Below are 23,407 nucleotides of genomic sequence, written 5' to 3' on the forward strand. Positions count from 1 at the left end.
TACTCTTTGCGTTGCATCTGTCACGCCTACATTTTTATCTTTTCGTTTAACGTTTATCGAGTATGACTGTCATCTTGGCTAGACCCCCCGGTAGCGAATGGTCGCTGCAACGTTACCTACTCGTACATACGTACAAGTCACGTTTGTTGGCTTGGCAAGGCAGTAAATAATTTCCAAGCCTTCAAAGCGAGAACTGAAGTAAGAAATTTCGCTGCACATCTATGGGGAATAAGGGCTCATTTAGACGATGTGAGAACTCGCATGCGAGTTTCATTACATTGCGGTTTTTGATCAGTCGGTTGAATTGGACGTAACCAACAGTCTGCAACGTAACTAAAATCGCATGCGAGTTCGCGCGCCGTCTAAACCAGCCTTAAAACGGTATCCTATAATTGTCCTGCATTTAACACCGTAACTGAAAGCGTGTAGATAGAGCTACGACAAAAAGGAGAGCTCCTATAAAAAGTATAAAAACGCGGAAGTCAAAGAGCAGCAGGAAAAGCACAGTCTTCAAAAATTCCCTGTCGCAAGGCACCTGTGTAGGTACAGTCCAAAAAACATCATAAACGGTAAAGATAAAACATTTTGAAAATGTAAACTTTGGGTTACATTTATTCCATCGCTTGAATTTGCAATAGCGATAGAGACGCAAATTAAATACTCATGCACAAATTTAGAGGAACGCAAAGTCCATGAGTGTAGATGAAAGAATGAGGGTGAATCAGGTTTTTCCTTTCATACGTTGCCATGGTTACCGACTCCTGGGTACCTACTCTTATAACTCATGGATCTTTCTCGATTTAAACTATAAAATAGGATGGTAAAATTGGTTTTGAAACGGGCTTGTTCCCTTTCAGTCAGTAGCAGTAGTGACCACTGCAGAAGAGAAACAATGCCTTTGAATATTTCAATGTGTAGGTAGGTAGCTACATACATACATTCAAAATAATTAATATCAACTGCACAGGACCCTTTCAAATTTACAAAGAGCCTACAGTCTTGTACATGGGTCAAACAGATCACTGTGTTACGTTCTTTCCTGTAGACATACACAAGAGTTAAGGGCTATAAAGGTTAATTTTCTTATTTAACCCTTACCCACGTAAAAAGGTCCTCCTTTTATTAACAGAACTATGATAAAATCATTAATTACATGCCCACAAGCTGTTAACTATTGCCCACAGAAGAGAAAAATGTACAGTTCGCGCGAACACGCTAGTTTTCTCTCCTGTGGGCAATAGTTAACAGCTTGTGGGCATGTAATTAATGATTTTATCATAGTTCTGTAAATAAAAGGAGGACCTTTTTACGTGGGTAAGGGTTAAATAAGAAAATTAATCTTTGTAGCCCTTAACTCTTGTGTATGTCTACAGGAAAGAACGTAACACAGTGATCTGTTTGACCCACATTCACCATAGAAGATATTGACGGTAGAAGGGGTCAACATATCGTAACCACAGACAAGAGATCCTCCAGTGAGCATAGTTGCGCTACCCCCTCTGCCACGCATACGGTAATTTTACTCCATGTTCGAGTCGAAAGTGTCTTTGTGTAACGTCCGTGTCTTTGAACGGACCAATCACGGCACGGGGCATCACTCACCTCGTCCCGCGCACCCCCGCATTTTTGGCATCATCGGTTGCATGAAATAATTGCTCTAAACTCGGTCTAGAGGATTCCTAGTAGCTAGAGGATTCATAGATCGTAACACGTTTATGTTGTCATGTGCTATCTGTTGTTGACTGTATATTTAGGAGTAATTTTATTGCAAAGCACCACAGGGTAACAATATATGAAGAAAACTGTCGAATTTTTGATACACTTTAACTTAGCGAACGTAAATACTGTAACCGACGGTTAGAACAACCGGCCCTTAGAATATAACATATTTCAACGACTATTTACATATTACCTTGATATGACATAATTTCTACTTCGTTCAGTTTAGTACAAAATGTACAAGTTAAGCAGTATGACGTTTAGAGTCTGTGCGGAAAGGGTCGTGGAATGTATGGAGCCCAATCCATACCACTACTCTTGTCTTTCCGAACAGACACTATTTCAAGTAGAATATTAAATATTTTTGGTATATATGAACACCATTTTCCAAAAGACGTTGATATAACTTGAATGCGTATAAATAGTATAATATTAATATCATAATATGTAAAACATTGTATAGGTAAACTGTCTTAATAATTGTTAGAGACTATTATGACGATTAATACCTGATAATATTATGAGTGGGAAAGTAACTATCTCTCATAAGTACACGTTGTGACATCAATACAGTTTCATGGTGGGAATAATGCGAGAGGTGAACGGTTCGATTACGATCGTTGAGCGAAATTGATTTGCTATGAAATCAGCTTCATGGAATAAAAAAGAAATAAGCGAACAAAAACAAACAAAACAAAAAATAAATTAATCAAGATATTTATTTCATTTAACTCTTATCTCTGGAAATAAATAAAAAACTTTAATGAACAAAAATCAGAATCGCTAAGTTAAAAAATGCTACGAATTTATACAATACAATAGACCAAGTTGACGGCATTGTAATCATTTTAAATAACATTAAATTAATATAATTTTATTTATTACATTCTTTGCTTTTAAAACATACGCACGAGCGGCATTAGTTAAACAAATATAATTCATATTATTTCTAATGAATAGTATCAGAAATAAATATCATTAAAATCTTACCATTTTAGTAAGTCCCCTAATTTAAAGAGGGGACACAATTACACGTCAGAGCGGAAAAGGTAAATAGTTATGAGAAAGCATGCTCCCCTTATGTTTAGGATGTCGGGTAGCAAGCCACCGCGGCAGGCGAGGCCGCGCCGCGCGACTAGTCTGGCTAAGCTGAGTGCGCTCACTGCATCCACTCACCGAGCCCTTTCCATAATCAAGGTTACGTCATTCTAAACTATACCTAGTTGCTTTGAAATAAGGCCTGTCTTACCATGTATACGATCATGCGGAGAATAAATTGAATTGACATCGAGGAAACAGTTTAAACAATTAACTAAACGCATGCACGTAGTTTGCGCTTACTGCTTGATACACACAATGTTAAATCCTCCATACTATATCCTACCTCGCCCACGCTCAGCCAAAACTATACAAATACCCACAGGGGTCGGGGTTCCTATATTATTGTCACAATTGTAAAGTCCCGCGTCGCAAAAAGCGTATAACTTTAAGATAGTATTTGCATAGTTTATCGGTATATACTTAGATGTAGAACCTTCGATTTCACATAAGCATATACTTTTAATCATTTTCAACGGGTACTAGTTAAGTATTGTTCTGGTCAAAATAATAATGTAACTCCATACAATACCAGGAGTCCTTCGAATGGCCCCAAAACGTTCAAAGTACGATGCTCACATTATAAATACACAAGAGAAAACAAGTAAATTCATATAACATGCTTATCGGTGCGTACAAAATCAACATATCACATTTCCAATTTTCAACTATTGCTTAAAAACACTATGCGTATATAAATAGATATTAGTAATTCGAGATATATATAACTACAAGAAATTATTAGGCGCGGCAGCGCGATTTATAGTAAGATAAAACTAGTCTACTTTACACGTCTTATATTATCATCTAGGAATACATCTGGGTCAACGCTGCGGACTCTATAGGGACGGCGTATACCTACCATTCAACACTTACTTCACAACGGGACCCGACTTGGAACCTTTGCGAAATAAATGATTAGTAAGGCGATGTCACCGCCACTTACATCTAAGCGGAGGAACTCATTGAACCATAGTTCTAACGTGTATAAAAAAGTTTGTATAAGTTCATGTCAAGTTTTATAATATTACGAAAGTCACATATATAACAGTCTCGCCCGCTCAAATGCTGGAGGTGACTGCACATATAGTAGTATTGATGGCATTATTTTGATAACTCTAATCTCATAATATAATAGGAAGAGATGTTGTAAAATGCTCTCATACATTATGACTGTCACCCAAAGATCACTTATATAATTCAACGAACATTTAAAGAAACATGACATGAACTGTCACGCAATACTTTACACTATTCGTAGATTGCAATATAACAGCGAACGCGACAGTCAAATTTTCTAAGCTTTAGTTATAGTACGAGTATAAAATGGTAGTGGATAAGCGGGACTATACCCAGTATACCCGGCTGGCTTGACTCTACTTAGTAAATATCGAGGTTTCATTATAAGATTACTGTTCCATTTTTCTTTCGGTGTACAAAGATTAGGGCACACGACCCCCACCGACCTGTCGTCCCTAAGTACATCTGACAATAAATATATTATTATAATACTTTATAACGTCAAAGGAAGAATCAATTGAGGCACATTTGTTTTTTTTAGTTAATGAAAATCTTAATTACAATCTACAGACACTGATCCTAATCCATACCACATTCAACATAAATACATTTTGCCTTACAAAAATAACTTCATGATAATGACGAATTAAATATTTTAAAGTTGATTTGAGTAATTATCTGATGATACTTCATTAATAAATAATGTAAATCGACGATCGTTTTTTTGTATATTATTTGGTTTCAAATTAATGCATTTAATAATCTATATTTTTTTCCCTTAATGCATTTATGAATAAAAAAATCAACTCATAATCATTAATAATTTGATGCTCAATCGTCGCATGTAACATTATCATTAAAAAAATTCATCAGGTTACAAATATTGTGGCAAGAGCCGGTCGAAATACTCGGCCGACTGTAGTACAATACAACTAGGGTTAACAAACAGAAATACAAACGGAATATAACTTCACACCGCGGCACGAACATACCTCTACCAAGGAGAATTTGAAATAGGGAATTACTATCATGGTAAATTGTGTAGCTACAGTACATTTATTGCCATCTTTCGACAGACGATTAAAACTGTTAGAACGCCATTTTACTTTGATCCTGTTTATTTCACTGATATGTGAAATATAAACATAAACAAATGTTTATATTTTTTAAATTAGAAACATAATTTACTTTGACAATCCGTCTCTATACACTGTATTCTCTTTCCCCCTTCACTTTTACTGTTGCACACAAAATAAACATTGCGCGAAGGGTTTTAAGGGTGTCACCATGTTTCTTGAAGCCGTATCGGTTTAAGCCGTTCATAAAGATCTTTACTTCCATGTAATAAGAAAGATTATTAAGTCAGGTGGGGTAAGGTCAGATGGGGTAAGACAAACATAGTTTATTTTACTCAGGACAAGAGTAACAGTATGAAGATTCCGTAAAAGTGTCACTTGCTCCAGTGTTTGGTCTTACCCCATCTGACCTTACCTAACTGCCATTAGTTTTGCTTCGTATGCGCATTGCTTAAGTCGATTAGGCAAAGATAAGCTAAGTGACACCTTAGAACTAAGAAGCTAATTTTCCCTCTTTAGAGTAAAGTATCCATACATATTATTCTCAGTAAAAAGTCGCTCTCTATAATGTAAAAACTCTTGCCAGCTGCTGCTTACATATAAGGTGTTTGATCCACAATGATCCGACAGCAAAATTGTTAAGTAAAAATAAAATATTATGATGATCTCATTTATAGTTTGAATTCCACAAATAATAAAATTACCATCTGAATTTTTTGAACACCCGCCATGTTTAATTTTGTATTACGTAATAGTTGTCACTATTTTACAGTTAACTATCCGAAAAATAAAATGTATGTCTATATCAGGCCACTGCTTGAGAGCATGACTGTGCTAGGCATGTATAGGACAACCAAAAGGGACCTGATTCTGATGCTAGTATAGTTTATTTTATATTGCGTGACGTGTCTTACTTTCGAGACTAAAATGTCATGGTGATACAAATTAAACCAGGGTACTGAACCTCAATTAATGAGGTACTCGTATTTTGATGTGGACGTTCTTTTGTTATAAGCGATATTGTATGTAAACAATACCGCTGAAAATAAAAGAACGTCCACATGATGATGAACTAGGCCTCAAATAAATTCTTTTTTTTTATAACAGAAAAATCGGGGAGAGTAGAATAAGCGACTAGCCGTTTTTTCTAAGTTGCCAGATGAATATGTCAACGCAACTGTAAAGACAGTACGTGAGTAAGGGTGGTATTCCACATATCCAATGTCTTTGTCCAATGTGTATTGCGTAATGTGTGTGTTGTGTTTCTTACATTTTGCTTCAATGAGAGAGTGAGACGCACTGACATTGGATAGGTGGAAAACCACCCTTTACACAATTTTTCAATACAAATTAAATTCAAATAAAAAGTGTACCAATATTAGTCACCATTTCAAGTAGAGTAGATCTCACCGTTCGAACTCATCGGCCCAGGAAAATAATTGAAACACATCATGTCACAGTAAAACACTTCGGATAACATATTATGCGGTGTGAAGCTAGACTAGGTACCACTTGATAAGAGCAAAGAGAATTTAGACCAGAGGGATATAGTCAAAGTAAATTATGTAGTCGGTACATTTAATGCAATCTTTCGACACAAATGATTAATAATTTTAGAACGCCATTTGACTTTGGTCCTAATTTTTTCCCTGATATGTATTAAATTTGTGAAATTTCAAATAGTATCGCCATCAACTCTATGATAGGGCAAATCCAAGGGTATGCAATATTTTCGAGCGATGGCGCCATACCTTTCACCTACTACCAAGCCTACTATCAAGTACCTAGATGGCGATACTTTTGGACATTTGTATCGCAAGATGTGCTAACTACATAATTTACTTTGTCAATATACCTCTATTTCAAATTCTCTTTGATATGAGCAAAGGATAGTGCCGCTAAATACTGTTCAAATGCCTCCCTGTGCAAGCCCGCGCTCACTTGGACAGTTTGCTGATCACTCGGATTAGGGCTCCGTTCTCGTCCTTTAGCCGCTGGTTTTCGGCTTGGAGCGCTTGTTGGTACTGAAAATATACATGAATTCATTAGTACATGTGAACACTATACGGCGGTAAGAGAGGTGAGAAAATAATAAAGACATAAAAACTTTGTAGGACCACTTTAGTGTGCTCGATTCGAAAAAAATGTTTCAAACGAAATTGGTTCAAGGCTGTCGTCTATCGAAATGCAACGTCTTTCTTATAAGAAGTCGTATTTATCGTGACCGATTCCTAGTCTTATTTTGTATGGTGGATCGGATCCGTTTATACTTAAACATCGTCACCACAAAATACTGGTAGATTACGGACGGGGTCTTAATGCCAATATCAAAGTGATTAATAACGGTCATACGTATATATACTATAATGGTTATAAGGACTGTATCGTTTATTATAAATACAACTTTACTTAGCCGTTTTTTCTGGTATTGTTTTTATTAAAAAATTACACATATAGTTTAATTAGTGCTTTAATAATAAGTAACATTTCGTCCTGGGAGATCACGTAAAGCATATGGTTTGGACAATATTTACCCAATCCTCCCGAGTAACTACAACGATTTCGGACAAATACTACAAGAAAATTTACGGTTTGCGAACAAGATAAGTATTACACAAAAAAAATCGTACTATGTAAACAGCAATTACATATGATTCGTAAAGCGAAACATCTGGGCATAGTCTAATCATTTCTTTTAGTTGGAAAAAAAGTTTTGGATCTGTGCTTGGTGGCCTTTTTGAAAATATGGCATGTTACTTACGACAACCCCGACTTTGGTATACAATATAACCATCATGGAGCGTTTCTATCGACCTGTTCTAGCCATGGTTCAACGCCATGAATGTCCGTTAGGCTTTGGATTTCGGTAGATTCTTTTAGCTGTTTCCGTCATTTCCCTGGCGTCAGAAATTGACGGGAATCCAAAATGTTGCATAAAAAGTCGTTTTCATGTAAAGATAAAATACACCACATTTATTCTGTGGATGTTCAATTGAGCAATCATGAAAAGGACACTTAGATGGCATATTTTGGCAGCATATTAACCTTTTGTTTCTTTAAATCGTACTAAGGAATCGGTGAAATAGTCTCAAATTAAGCTCGATAGGCTTGTCCGAATTACATTTGCTAGAAGGTATTAAAATCATCATAAAGTCCCTAAAATAAAATAAATGTAAAACATTCTTATATCAGATATGTCTTAAAAATACCCCCAGATTATACCTTAAGAACATAGTAATACAAAATAATACACACGTCAACAGTTAGACCAGGTTTTATCTGTATTTATAATAAACGATACAGTCCTTAATAAAGCTCTCTGCCCATTACAACGTATCATACCATGACCGTGCTGTGAACGTATCAGGCACGGGATGTAACGCGACACGGACTACTATGCTCACTAGACCGTGTCCACATTGTTTCATATCCATACCTAACGGGTTTAGTGCCCGTAGTAACGCCTATAATCCCCGTAGCATCCGCGTTTCATCCCCGCATACTACGCCGAGTACCCGCATTTTATTGGCGAGAGCAAGACTCGTCATAAAAGGGCGAGCGAATAGTTATCAGACTGGCAAGAGCGAGCAAGAAATATGGCAACGCGTTTACAACGGGCTTAGAACGGTCACCATAAGCGGTTGTAACCCGTAACCGCTTCGCCGCCTGCACGCACCCTTCTGGCAATGTTGCGTACCGTGCACGGAGCGTTTCGGCACCGGCAATATATCCTCGCCGACAATTTTTGACGGTCCGTGCATGGCACGCGACGGGTATGCTCATGTTTTTTTGCCTGACAGTGACACGTTCCTACTACGGTCATGGTATGATACGGTGCAGTGGAGCTTTAATCATATCATCTCATCTTTCATATACCAGAACGCGGATTCACCGTAGTAGGTCAATACCTACTAACCTAACCAATAAAATAAATAACTTAGAATTTAAAACCATCTGCGCGAATTCACGCTCGAGAGGTTAGCAAATCCTTCCATGAGACCAATATGAAAATTATAAAAACATTTTTTTCGCTATTGCATGGTTGGTTCCGTGAGGAAAATTGTTCAGTATGACTTATCTTTATTACCTTTTGCAATTCGAGATCATGAAGCCGTTCATGTAAATAAGATTAATATTTGATAGGGACAAAAATCCTAGTATGACTATCTGCCTTTATTATTTTCTCATCTTTGCCGATATATTGATGATCAATTAACAAAAAGACATTACGAAGTCTTTCGTGTCAATCGAAAGACATCGTTTTGTTAACACAGAACTCGTTTTGTTATTGGAATAAATCCATTTTACACAAACAATTATCAACTCTAGTGCCACTCCTTATTTGGGTTACAGTAGGTATAGAAACGTTACTATACTTTAACATCTTGAATGGGACATCATACTGAACTGTGAGCTACCAATTTCTATTCGGAACTCGAACACAACAGAAAAATACCGTAGATGTTGGATTTAAAACATAATTATAGTCATGTCAACATAAAGTAACCGATTTATATAATGTATGTAAATTACTTAAATTATGATCATATAATTATGTGATAGTTCGTTATCACTTTTATGAGCACATTTTGGAGAAGCAAAATTCTGATGGCATAGGTTATCTAACTAAAGTTCAGTCAAACGCAAAAATTGCTATGCGGATGTGGTGTTCAAAATAAACCGATTTATTTGCAGTTAATTTTTAGCAATTCAGGTACAGGCCAAAAATACTATCAATATCTACATTAAATTTGTCAAAAATGTGTCCAGGAAAGTGTTGTAACTAGCGTTGCCACAAATAGTGATTTAGTCGAATATCAAATCAAACTTCGCTCTCGGCCAGAATACTTCTGAACGAGTGAGTTTCTCGAAAACTCGTACAAGTTGTAACTCTAAAAATATAGTCCAAGAATCATTTTCAGGGCGTATTTTTTCATTTATGACGGCGTATTTTTTCATTTATGACGGCGTATTTTTTCATTTATGACGGTAATAGTCGTGGCAAACACCCCAATGCAGCTAAACAACAGTAAAACGGTATGTACAATTGATTCCGTGATGTTAGAGTACTTTCAAACTTAGTCGAGTTCATTAGTAACAATAACAATCCATTCTGAATTATTCCATATACGATGGGGGCAGGGGTCTCTATTGTTTCCCATAAAGTTTTAAGCCATAATGTATTGTTTGTCCGCATTTTCGTCAGTCATAATTTGGTTTTTTAGGGTTCCGTACACAAAGGGGACCCTATTGCTAAATAACAAGACTCTGCTGTCCGTCTGTCCGTGTGTCTGCCTGTTACCAGGCTGCATCTGATCAACCATGATAGCTAGTTGAAATTTTCACAAATGATGTATTTCTGTTGCCGCTATAACATCAAATACTAATATTTATTAAAAAAATCACATTTGTTGTATGGGTCCCACAAACGTGATTTTTTTGCCGTTTTTTTGCGTAATGGTACGGAACCTTCGTGCGCGAGTCCGACCCGCATATAGCCGGTTTTCTTAGAAACGCGTAACTTTTCAGGTTTGCAATAAAACAAACCAAACCAATCTATAGGATAAACTTACGAAAATCCTGAAAATTTACCGGTTTTAGAATTATGACTAATGATGATCCGACAATCTTTACATTATGACTCTCAGTAATTATGTGTAACAAAGGGATCCCTGGGGGTGGGTGTGTTGGTTCGATGGTCCTAGCTACGTATGGACGGAGCCGCCGCGTGGACACGTTACAAGGCATGCAGCACCAGCACACTAGCGATCACTGAACGCACTGTGTTTCATGCAGACTATTTTATTGGACTCTTTAGAGGTGTGCAGCTTTTCACAAAAAATTCAACTCTTTATTGACCATTTCACCTTATAGTATATGACCATTAACTTTACCCTTTTCAGTGAATGTTCTTGAACCTACAATCTGTTTCGAAATCTTGTTAAACTACGAGTATTTTTTTTTTCATATTCTGTTGACTGTCCACAAAAATCCTTGTTTCAAAATGTTACACGCAACTTGAGAACAAATCACCACAAAATTAAGTTTAACTTAAAAAGTTGTAAAAAGTATTTTTTTATTTGCTCGTAAAGATCTTGTATGAAAATTTTAGTTTACACTGCGTCACTTACACGTGAGAATTTTTTTCACACTAAAACATGACATATTGGAGCTTACGTTATTTTATCTTAATACATCACATTTATTTTATTACAGATTTAAAACAATATATTTTATATAAATACGTAATCTGATGAAACACAGTGCACGCCGATAAGTCTACGTCATACGATATTTAAAACATTGGAGCAACTGAGTCTCCATATTCAACGCGACTAAACAACGCCTGTCTTGTTTAATCACGCCTTTATTATTCCTTGCGGTGCTTACTCGTTTAAAGAAAAACATTTATATATGTATATCCATATTAATAACGACGCACGCAAATACGGTCCATTTGATTTTGTAGGATAAGATATCTTTAGGAATCGCTAGCCTGACTATTTGAGGTATTGAGAACTATTTGGAAACAGAAAAAGTGGTCGAAGTTTTGATCCGATTCTTCCACACGGCAAAAGATGTTACTCACTACTCACTAAGCAGTTGTTAAACATATACTAAGTCAAATCTTCTCACAAATGACTGCACATTTTATTTAAACAGTAACAACAGGGCGGTCAAAACATAATGCAAAGAATTTATCAAAGTTTCTTCGTAGTTAGTTTGATAAGTATCTATTTCTTTCATAACGCTAGAGTCCTACTACGTAACCGTTTAAAATACTCGGAGAAAGCTTCGCACAAATATCTGCAGTGTGATAAAAACCTTTAACAAATATATATATCTAGCAGGATTATGGTACGTAAGCGTAGACAAATCGGCGCAAGTTAGAAACGAAACGTATCAAAAGCATGCTTGCCAACACACAGTTATTATGCATTAAGTAGGGGGGCGCGCGACACTGAGTGACGTCACGACCGACGGCCGATCGACAACTATTGTTTCGTCCAAGTTAATTTTTATGAACATTTAAAAAAATTGTCTACTGGAGCATGTCTCTACAGACGCATTTTATTTTCTGTGTTGCGACTTTTTTTTTCAGCATTTCACGCAGATGATGATTTTTCACCATTTGTCATAGAAAAGGATACTCTTACACTTGCAAATCTTCAGAAAATTCGCTTTCATACGGGACAGCGGTAGAAAATTTCATGCAATGCTCTTATTTTATTAAGTATTACTGAGGGTCGGTTTTAAGCGTTTACTGATACCTACTTAAAGTTTGCCAGAGTGGAAACTTGATTCTCTATGAGGTAACAATTGCCTACGCTATATTAATTAATAGTACAACTCGCCCAAAAGTTCATAAGAGTTATTAATCTTTCTATTTTGTTCGAAATGTAATGAGACTAATAGTAACATCATTAATATACGCGAATAAAAAATAAAAATCAAATATTCGCTGTCGCAAAGTATACAGGTGAAGTGAAAATAGTAAAATAAATGTGTAAACCGACAGTCCATATTTATAATGGCAGTTGTTAAAGCATTTCAAACTCCTTCCAAAAAAATTCATTGAGCAACTAACTTGACTATGAATTAAGTAACTTAATTTGAAATTTCATTATTCCCTCAATGTAGTTGTACGGTCGAGTTCACAAACATCTTTACAAACCAACGTTCCAAAACTATATTTACAAGCCTCAAGACACTGACCATAAGGTCGTGTATGCTAAAAAATGGCCCCAAAATTTGTATGAAAATTGTGGTATCCACTACGTCACGCTACAAGTGAGAATTTTTTTCACACTAAAATGTGACGTAAGGGAACGGGCATTTTGGGACATGTTTCTTTCGCATCAGTTATAGTTGTTAGGTACTATTACTTTGAACGATACAAGTAGTTGTCATTCTCGGTCCGCCGGCGTCGGTCACGCTTCAACACAATTTACCTATTTAGTGGCCGAGTTGGTAAGCTTGCTGACGACCCGGGTCAGGGCGCGATTCTCGGCCCTCAGCCGTTCGTTCTCGGCTTTTAGCTTTTGCAATTGCTACAAAACGAACATCTGTTTACTGTTGTACTCTTTACATATTCGTACTTATATCGAGTGTGGTGTGTGTGATATATGTGTTTATATTTTATATTAACGTTAAAGACAGTCCTTGCTTGTCAGGTATTTAGGGCTCCAGTTGCAAGCCCTATTTCCTACTAATATAAATGCGATATCTCTGTCTGTCTACACGCTTAAACCGTTGAACCGATTTTGATGAAATTAGTTATGGAGATAGCTTGAGGCCCGGGGAATGACAGGATAGTTTTTTGGGTTCCGTACCCACTGTCCGTCTGTCCGTCCGTCTGCCTGTCACTAGGCTGTATCTCATGATTCATGAACCGTGACAGCTAGACAGTTGAAATTTTCACAGATGATGTATTTCTGTTGCCGCTATAAGAACACATACTAAAACAGAATAAAATAAATATTTAAGTGGGACTCCCATACAACAAACGTGATTTTGTGTATGGTACGGAACCCTTCGTGCGCGAGTCCGACTCGCACTTGGCCGGTTTTTTATCAATCATCAGGCGAAATCGCGGGCAGAAGTTAGTCTTCTATATCTAAAGTGGTCTGGAAATGCCGTAAAGACTCAAAAATAAAACTGTACATCAAATACATATGTCGTTTTAACAAGCAAGGACCGTATTACCCGTCAAGTGTTATTTGTTTGAACTGATGTTTTTACCTTTAATTCTTCCTCCATTTCAGATAATTTCCTCTCCATGGCTCTCTTCTCACGTTTCTCGATGTCTGACAACGAATTTTGATTCTGGAATGGAGATATTAAATTATGAGATGATATTTCAACATAATAATGTCAGCGCTTGGTCGGGAATATAATTGGAGGAGCAATTATAAGCTTTGCAATGTAGTTTGTCCTTAGGACTGTGGCTGAGCTATTGGCAATTTATATCATCAAAACTAGATATAAGTAGTTATAAGGCAACTCTAGGAATGATACATTCTGAATGTCGAGGATTTAAGGTATAGCCACAGAATAAATAATAGTACTAGGCGCAGAAGATTCACTCTCTAAAAAAACGCGTATATTACGATTACAGACAGTATGACATGAGGTGAAGCAAGCGTGAGCAGGCGTCCATTACGTAGCGGTACGCGGCAAGTACTACAGCTAAACACCAAAATTGGTGTGGGCCGCATGTACTTGTAGCGACGCGACGAGATCACGCCAGCCACGTCTCAGCGATCAGACGATCAGCCACGTCTGGTATAGCGATGAAAATGTATGAGGTAGTGGCATTAGGCAGAATTCGCAAAGTTGAGCAAAGTTTGCATGTATTTTTATGAATTGGCATTCGCTTGGCTTGTAACTATACTTTATAGATTTAGTAGGTATTTTCTTCAATTATTAAATTAAAAGCTATCAATTAATGAAAGTTATGCAAAAGTTGTTTTAACAAAGTATTGAACGTTAGAATTTGCTATTTTTCTCACTCCGACTATGATGCACACTAACAGTCAAAGATTAAGGGTCGGTTGCACCAAACTGTTCGTATCGTTAGAGTTCGTAAAATTTTTATAAATGGAAAGTTTTATAGTAAAGCGCGGGGGCGCGCCGGCTGCCGTTCATCAGTCTGTCATATGTGGTTGGTGCAACTGGCCCTAGCGAACTTGCACTTTGCAATTGAATGTTTTCAATCAACACGAGTTGCGAAGTTCGGTAGTGCTGCACTCTGGCAGCAGAACATTGCAGTAATATCCCCTATTATCGCATTGGTGCGGTAAAGTAGCTCCAAATGAGTCGCTTAACTTCAAACTCGGGTAAATCCATCTGTCAGATTATGCGATTTTGGTATTAAGAAAACGTAATAGGGTAGATATTTGCTGAGAGGGTCCAATGGATTTACCCGAGTTTGAAGTTAAGCGACACAAATATTCTGTAAAATAAGATGTAACCTTTTAATACTCAAGTTCCCGTGGACACGTGTAAGACGTATTACATTTGCATGGGCTGGGTACTAATGAGTCAATTTGGCATTGCACTAAGATTACCTAGCGGTGTTAAGGTCGCAAAAGCAGAGTGATTTATAACTAAATAATTATTATAATTCTATAAATATAAATCACGTCACATTCTGGAGTAATACATAATCGTACAGATATATAATGTTTTCCCATCCTCTATTTTCGAAAGTCTTGGATATTCTTTATTGGACAGCGTCGCGGCATTGCCGGTGCTGGCTCTTAAAGCGGAGGTTTTTCGTAAGTTATGCCGCTTTTCGGTGGTGGAAAACATCGGGAATCTTGAAGATAATCATCGTGAAGCATTGCAAATAATTTCTAAGCTGTGTGTAATCCTAGACAAGAACTCGAGCTGTGGACCGGAACAAAAACCTAGTAATATAGGAGCTGAGAGTGAACTCTTTTCTTTAACACATTCAGTGCCAGCGTACCCGATGACAATGGAAAAACCTTATGTAGCGGAAAGCGCCTACGAACAGAGAGCCCGCCAAGCGGGTCGCTGGCAGTGAATGTATTAAGATTTTTTTACATTTCTTCTAACCAAACAGCGAGTGTGTTATTATTGCGGCGTGTGAATTCATGCGGTCGGGAGACTAGCAAGACAAAACTCGCTCGAAGACAGTAGCGTAGCCGATAGCTATCTTTGTAGCCGATGGTGACTAGTCGTGTTATGGCTCCTCTACACGATGGGCCAACGCCGGCCACTCCAAAGGACGCAGCCATGCGGTAGAGTGAGATAGCAATAGCACATGCTCCCTCTAACGCATAAATGCGTCCCTTGGAGTGGCCGGCGTCGGCCCATCGTGTAGAGGAGCCATTACTATTGGACTGGTATGCGTGGGCGCTATAGGGCTCGAGGACACGATGTGTAATCGCTGTGCTCTGTGAGCTCACAGCTGTTACCATTTGGCTGATGCGCGCTACAGCGGCCATGGTTGCTGATCGAGAGCGGCGGACCTCGCTGGAGGACCGCTGCTTATCGCCTGTAGTCGTTATTCGCCGTGACCTGATGATAACTAGTTGTGTTACCACTTGGCTGGTGCACGCTATAGAACTCGCGGACACGACGTGTAGCGCCTGTAGTCTTTATGAGCTAGTGATGATAGTTGTGTTACCACTTGGCTGGTGCGCGCTATGGTGGCGCGCGCGTCGCGCAGCTGTTGCTCGGAGGTGGCCAGCAGGGCGCGCAGGCGGCGGACCTCGCTGGACGACGCGATGTACAGCGCCTTGTAGTCGATGTCCTCGCCGTCCTCTGTGCGCTCGCTTCCCGACTGGAAAATGATAATACGATAGTTAGAAGGTTACGGAGACATAGGTTAAGGAGAAATCAAAGAATTATAGATCTACGAAAGCGCCGCCAGCACGTCATCCTGGCCCATGCCCACGAGATCTGGACGTAAATATCTTAAATAATAAAAATTCTACAAGGACTCGAGGGTTTTATTCAAAAGTCAATAAAACTTGATAAATTGATGTGTACAAGAGGATGTATCTAGCTTAGTCAGTCAACTGCTGAGTCAACATAACGATCGTAATCTAAAGTGACTCAGGTACCACAATCTTAACCGCAAGTGCAACTCAGGTGAGTAGGTACCGATCTGCTATTAAAATCAGGAACACAAGCTTTGTGTGAGTCAGACTTCATTAAAAATTCAGCTGTTAGTGCTACGTTTTTTTATGACCCAAATTATTTTTACTAACTCATGATAGTAACAAAAATATTAGGAATTAAATAAATATCTTACATAAGTAATATTCATCGTACATATTGTACAGTCAGCATGAACTGCTACTAGATAGTGATGCTCAAAGTGGCCCAATATATCCACTCACCTTTGTTACCATAGAAATAAAGATGTATTATGTTTATTTGCCCACCTTGGCCGTCACTATCTATTTGATGCTGGCTGTATGCGAACCCGCTTTTTTATACCTCAGACGAAATAAGAATTAGTATTCCAATTCACAATTAAGTTTAAATGTCCACAGAGTTATGGCATGAACCACAGAACACTATTAACTAAATTACATTTGGTATACACCAAACGTGACCGTATGATGGTGGGCTAACATTTTGGCTTGCATATACTTAATAACTAACAGTATAACGGGTCATTCCAAGAAAAAGTAAGCGAACCGCGATTTCATCGCGTGTATTCTTTTTATTAATGGTGAAAATTGAAATGTCTGATGTGATTTAGGTATGAAAAGCAACAACACTTAGTAAGAGATATAAGAGTCGGGCCACACGCTACGTTTTCATAGCAAGTGCTACTTGAAGTATGGAGCATAATGGGGTATGTTCTTAGTGCCTAGTTTCTGCAATGTTAGCGTGGTCAGAGCCTATATTTACACTTAAATTTGTATCGTGGATAAAAGGAACGCGCAATTAAACGCGTTCGGTCAATCGCGGACAGTCTAGAACGCAAAATGACTACTGTACCTAATATTTTGTCTATATCGCTATTAGTCTACATCGCAAACGGTCTAGAACGCAAAATGACCACTTTTTATATCACCACATTTTACATAGGTAGGTTAGGTCCGTTAGGTATCTTCAAATGGCCGATGGCCAAACAGCACAGAATAGGAGCTCCGCGGAAGCGGGGCTTCGTCGACATCGATATCGTTATCATCATCTCAGCCATAAGACGTCCACTGCTGAATATAGGCCTCCCCCTTCGCTATAAAGACATCGCACACAGTCACACATCGCTATAAAGTTAAGATAAAACGGAAAAAATAATGTGGGCATTTTGCGTTCTAGACCGTTTGCGATGTAGACTAATAGCGATATAGACAAAATATTACAGTAGTCCTTTTGCGTTCTAGACCATCCGCGAATAACCCAACGCATTGAGGTTACTCTTGTCGTAGAATGACTCAAACACATCTCCTAGAAGTATTACGAGTGGGACCTTGTCAAAACCCATTTAAAAGTGAGCGCGAAAGTTTATCTTCGTGACGTAATGATGTTGAAATGGTAGAACTGTTTCGATGTATCTTGAATTAGAACCGTGGACCGCGAATGACTCATTTTATAGATAGAAAGCGATGACAGGTGTATGAAGACGGTCGGCACCAGAAATGGTGTTCACTGTTCAAGATTGCAGAGAGTTTTAAGTTTGCATCATATATTTGTAGAATATAGTTTGTATGATTTATAATATTGACTTGCTTTTTACTTTCGATTGGCGTCTTCTATCAATGATTGTCAGTTGGCTAGCCAGGGATTCTAGCAAAAACCGTTGGGCTTTTAAATTTAAAATAAAATTACATTTTGATTGTCCTTGGGTCAGCACCCAATATATTATTCGATTCAAGGGGTTATTTATCGCGTTAGTCGTTATACGTGTAGAAACACGCCATCTTTTCCTGACATGTATTGATGTAGCATTTCTAAAGTCAAAAGGACTTTTCGTAGCATACAAGTACGTTTTGGACCAATAATACAGGATGTTTGGTACATCGTTTGCCAAATTAAAACGGCAGATAGATTGAGTCATTTGCTATCTTCTCAGGCCTAGAAATTTTTAATTTGGAGCACATTTTTTTTTCACTTCTATGCCAATTTATCGTAAATTTCAAATTTTTACTTGCGTAGTAGTAAAAAAAAACCATGGCCAATTTTGTTTTTCTACGCATGAGAAGATAGCAAATGACTCAACCTATCTGCCGTTTTAATTTGGCAAACGATGTACCAAACACCCTGTATTTCTACCTAACATACATCGCGAGTTGTTTAACCCGGTCGGTGGCACAGGAAAAAGTGGTCATATATATTTTTGGTTACGCACATACAATTTATCATAGTCACTGAAAGCTTAAAGGCAAATAATTAAAACGTGGGTGATATACCAAATGTTTGGCAACACACCAATTATCAAAAAAAGATTATACAGTAGTTTATCGCCGAAATAAAGGTGCTCAATATGGGTTATTAAGCGGAAAAACTAGTGCTTACGCCAATACTTAGGAAACGTATACGTTATTATATATAGGGCCCGGTTCGGATTATGAAATAGACATCTATTAGACATCACCAAGATACGATAACGATATGTTTAAGGTCTAACCTGTCAAATTTGACATTTGCGCGATTCTGGAGATACTCTTTAACGATTTCCACAGAATATGACTTAGAGATTTAATTCATATCTAATAGATATCTTACTCTATCTAACGTAAAAGTGACATTGGTTGCCCGAATTGCACTGCAAAAGAGTACTAGTTGATATCTAAACTATAACGTATCTAGGATGGATCTAGAACGTGTCGTTTCTTGTGAATATCTTGAAGTTCGAATACGTCAGTAGACAAACTCTAAATATCATATTTAGAAATGGAAAAAAGTAAAGATAAAGAGAAACAATACAAAGCAATTGCTTTGTATTGCAAAATATCGTCTAGCTATGCCTAGCTAGGCCATTAGAGATATTTGACTGCCACACTCAGAAGTGTTTATTTATAGGCGTCAACTTCTGACACATGTATGTAGGTACTTTGATGATTGACAAACATGTAAACAAAACTTACGTTCTGTCAATATTTTTTTATACTTTTGTTTGGTTTTAGTTTACAAAGCAAAAAATACAAGGAGTTATGTATATTTTTCATCGGAGAATTTAATTTATCTCTAGAATACAACAAATGTATGTGTATAGAGCCTATCCGCAATGTATTACTGAATGATACTCGGAAAGCAGTTATTTATACCGGGTGTGGCCTGTAACACGAGCAAAAAATTAAACTGTAGGCTGTACTCCTCATACTGACTAACATTTGTTCAGCGACTTTTAAAATAACTTGTGGTTTGATTGTTAATACACTTTAAAGTTTATTGTAAGACGTGACGTGACGTCAATGTATTGCGAATTTTGTTACGTTTAAGGCGTGGCAAGGAACGTCAAACGCAATGATATGGCGTGGCGATGGCGTCCATTGAAGATAATATTTATTTTGTATGAAAAATAAGGAGTCTAAATACTTCATAATTTTTAAAAGTTGTTGAACAAAAGTGTCACCATTTGAATCCACGTTTTAATTATTTGCTCGTGTTACAGGCCACACCCGGTATGTATTAAGTACTATAATGCACATGCAATATAGTACAAACACATACAAAATGTTTTCATTCTACTGAGACTAGTTCGAATAATTTTAATATCAGGCAATATTTGGCAATTTACTGTCACAAAATTTTTACGTGATTTACGACGGAATATATAATTCACTAGTTTGCATAATGCTCAAAATTAAATAATTGTTGTTAATAATTTACATATTACGTATCCTATTTGTCAGAACACGCGTATGTTTCACACTGTAGTCGTTGTGACATTACATTTAAAATTATACTGAAGTAGCTCTTTATTACTTGCGTCCACTCGTTACCAGGTAATTAAACTGTATGATATATATTTACTATAATTTTATGTTATTGACCATCTGCGCTTTATACAGGCAAGCAAAGTTGTTTTAGGAAATCTTTCTCAAAATAAACAATAGCATTGCTTTAACTTCTAATCCGTACCATGCATTGCAAATAAACATCTAACTGTCATGAAAACTCTAATATTTTTCCAAAGTTTTATTAGAACCTTCATTCTTCAACAAGAGCTTTTACACCATGACGTTTCAATAAGAGACTATGTTATTTTTTATGATAACTGCGAGCTTTATATGTAAAAAGTTACGTACACAATATCCGTCAGAGGCTAGGGAGTTGAGGCTAAGCGTTCGCGCGTTGAGGTACCCCCCCGGCTCGATGGCCGTGAGCGACCTCGAGCGCTCCTTGTCCAGGTTGGTCCTGCTCGCGGACCGCGGCCTCCTCTCGGGCCGCACCGGCGGCACCTCCTCATGAGGCTCTGGCACTTTAGCCGGCGGCACTGCTTTAGGTTTAAAGTTCGTTTTACTGTCCTTAAGCTTCTTGTCTAACTTTTTCAAAACTGGCGTCATAATGTTGAGAGAGCCGAGTAAAGCTCCGCTGAGATAAACGCCGCCGTAGCCGGAGCTGGTGCCCCCGTATATGGCGGGGTTGTTGCGCTGGAAGCCGGGACTGTACGGGTTGTAGTTTCTGTAGGTATTGGAGCCATAGTTGGAATAGTTGGAGTATGGGTTGTACTGTGAGGGACTGGAGAACATGGAGCCGAGGACGCTTGGGGAGGAGGCATAGTGTGTGGTGAGGGACCTCGGCCGGGAGGAGTATCTGTCTTGTTTGCGAGACATGTCGGCGTGCGACAGGCGCGCGCTCGCGACGGACGCTGGGCTGGGACTGCCTCCCACGAGGCGGCCGCGACGGCGGTGACGTGCACGTGAGACCATCACCTGTATTTAACATTGTGTACGGACGCAGTCTGTACAACCCTACGCGGAGCTTTACCTAACTAATGCTCGATATTTTCAATGTCAGTTATGTTGCGTCTGTTATCTATTGAAACTAAAGTTTTTACAATAAGCTGCAACCGCTCAGGTTTAGGATCTTTCTGAGCTTTCGTCTTGTAACGCCTAACTCACATACGTTTGGGATTTCTGTTTAATTAACAATGCTTTTTATTGATTTGTTTTTCTTTCACAACTAAGCACCCTAGCCTGGATAGAGCACTGGGCACTAGAGGCCTTGGTATTTTTTTCTTATCTGACATTTGTTTTTTTTTTTAATTTATATAAACACGAACGTAACATTAAAATTAAACTCAAGATATAAGTAAGGAAAGGGTTTTATCTTAACATCACTCGAGGCTCGTTTCATGAAAGTTTGTAATTTGTAAACAAAGTGCAACCTCATTATTATAAAAAAAGTTATAATTTTATTGTTATCACAGTTTAAATGGCTACTTCCGGTCTGCTACCCCATGTCACTGTGTAAGGCAACTTACATATAATCAGACCGTAAAAAGTCTGCAGCGATTTTGATAGCCCACGCAGTGCAAGTGTCATTTTAAACGTCAAACTTCTATCAAATTATGACGTATAAATAACACTTACGCTGCGTGGGCTATCAAATCCGCTGCAGACTTTTATTGGTGCGACTATACATAGTTTGTACTTTACATAAAAACCTTGCAAATCATATAAAAGCTCGTAAAAGGCGGAACACACCCTTCCACCGTACAGACCTACGTGTGCCCCTTCGCGTGCGTCCGCGCAGGTACGAGTTATTAATACCACACAAACGCACGTCATAAAGTGTCACGAGCACTGTAAATACAGCTCACATGGAAAACACTAGCTGTGCCCGGTTGCCCCGCCCGCGAACTTTATTTAAGAGAGTTCCGGGCCCGATTCACATTTAAATAAATATTATAAAATAAATAATTAAATATTATAAGGACATTCTTACACACATTGACTAAGTCACACGGTAAGCTTCTAAGCAATAAGGCTTGTGTTGTGGTTACTCAGACAACGATAAATATAATATACAAATACTTAATATAAAGAAAACTTCCATGACTTTGAAACAAAATATCTGTGCTCATCTCACAAATAAGGCCTTACCGGGATTCGAACCCATAATATTATCCCAGAAAGACAATGTATCATGACTAGTTCTCTGCACTATAGTGGATATGACACGTGCTTTACCGAGACTGCTCGTATTTTTGACGTTTTGTATTCGTAAAGAAAAAGTTTTACAACTAATCGGTGCGAATTATTTTCCTACAACTATAGAAGATGAAAGATAGAAGACAGAAGATGTTAATGTTGTTTATACAGTAGTCGCGTGTATACAGTGTACGCCAGTCTGCCTGCGACCAAGAACGTACTGTCACGATCGTAATTTTGGTTTAAATTATGACATGAAATAGGTACTGCTAAATCTGGTCAGTAGAGAGCCTTTCTTTTCTTCGCTAATGGTTTCTATCCTTCGTTCGCCTGTATCAAGTTTTTGACTACGGAACCCGAAAACGTACAATACCGCTAAACAGCGACCTTCATTACACTTGCCAATACTCAGGAACCGCCGACTGATTGACGACCATTCTAACAATACTACAGCGAGTAATCCTTATTTCCGTACGTCCTTGAGTACTGTCTCTTCGTGCGTATATCGCGAATGGCTAATGAATGAGGTTAGGTACTCGGGAAATTAAGATTTTTATTTACTTTTCTCATTTTTATGACCCAAAGGGGAGGTAAATTTGTTAAATTAACAGATATATGTATATGTTTAAGCAAGAAAAGTCTCTTCACGATCACGTTACACTATTGCAATTTTTGTGCGTGATTTTACTTTGAATTCAGTGGCATAAAATTTTTTATCGAACGGTATTCGCCATATTCGGCATATTTTTCAACGTTGGTATTCGGCCGAATAGTTAGGTTCGAACTGCTGAATTTACCGAATAAACAATTTTTTTAAGGGTGTCAACTAGTTAGCGCGTATGCACTTCGCGATCAGGTATGCGACGTTTCCGTTTCTTTTCACAAACATTCCCGGTCGGTCAGGAC

General features: G+C 38.0%; 1 protein-coding gene across 1 annotated transcript in view; it reads right to left on the reverse strand.

Moving 5' to 3' along the window:
- Nucleotides 1–2,420: 2,420 nt before the first annotated feature.
- The window catches only part of LOC134678769 (protein phosphatase 1 regulatory subunit 12B), a 99,035-nt gene continuing 78,048 nt past the window's right edge, over nt 2,421–23,407 (reverse strand). The window contains exons 18-21 of the mRNA XM_063537468.1: nt 16,069–16,224; nt 13,656–13,739; nt 6,787–6,937; nt 2,421–6,425 (exon numbers count right to left, since the gene is read on the reverse strand). Of these exons, the coding sequence (XP_063393538.1) occupies nt 6,851–6,937; nt 13,656–13,739; nt 16,069–16,224 (327 nt within the window). The 3' untranslated portion in view covers nt 2,421–6,425; nt 6,787–6,850. The remainder of the gene's footprint in view (nt 6,426–6,786; nt 6,938–13,655; nt 13,740–16,068; nt 16,225–23,407) is intronic.

Source organism: Cydia fagiglandana, chromosome Z (genome assembly GCF_963556715.1).
Source record: "Cydia fagiglandana chromosome Z, ilCydFagi1.1, whole genome shotgun sequence".
Classification (NCBI taxonomy): Eukaryota; Metazoa; Arthropoda; class Insecta; order Lepidoptera; family Tortricidae; genus Cydia; species Cydia fagiglandana.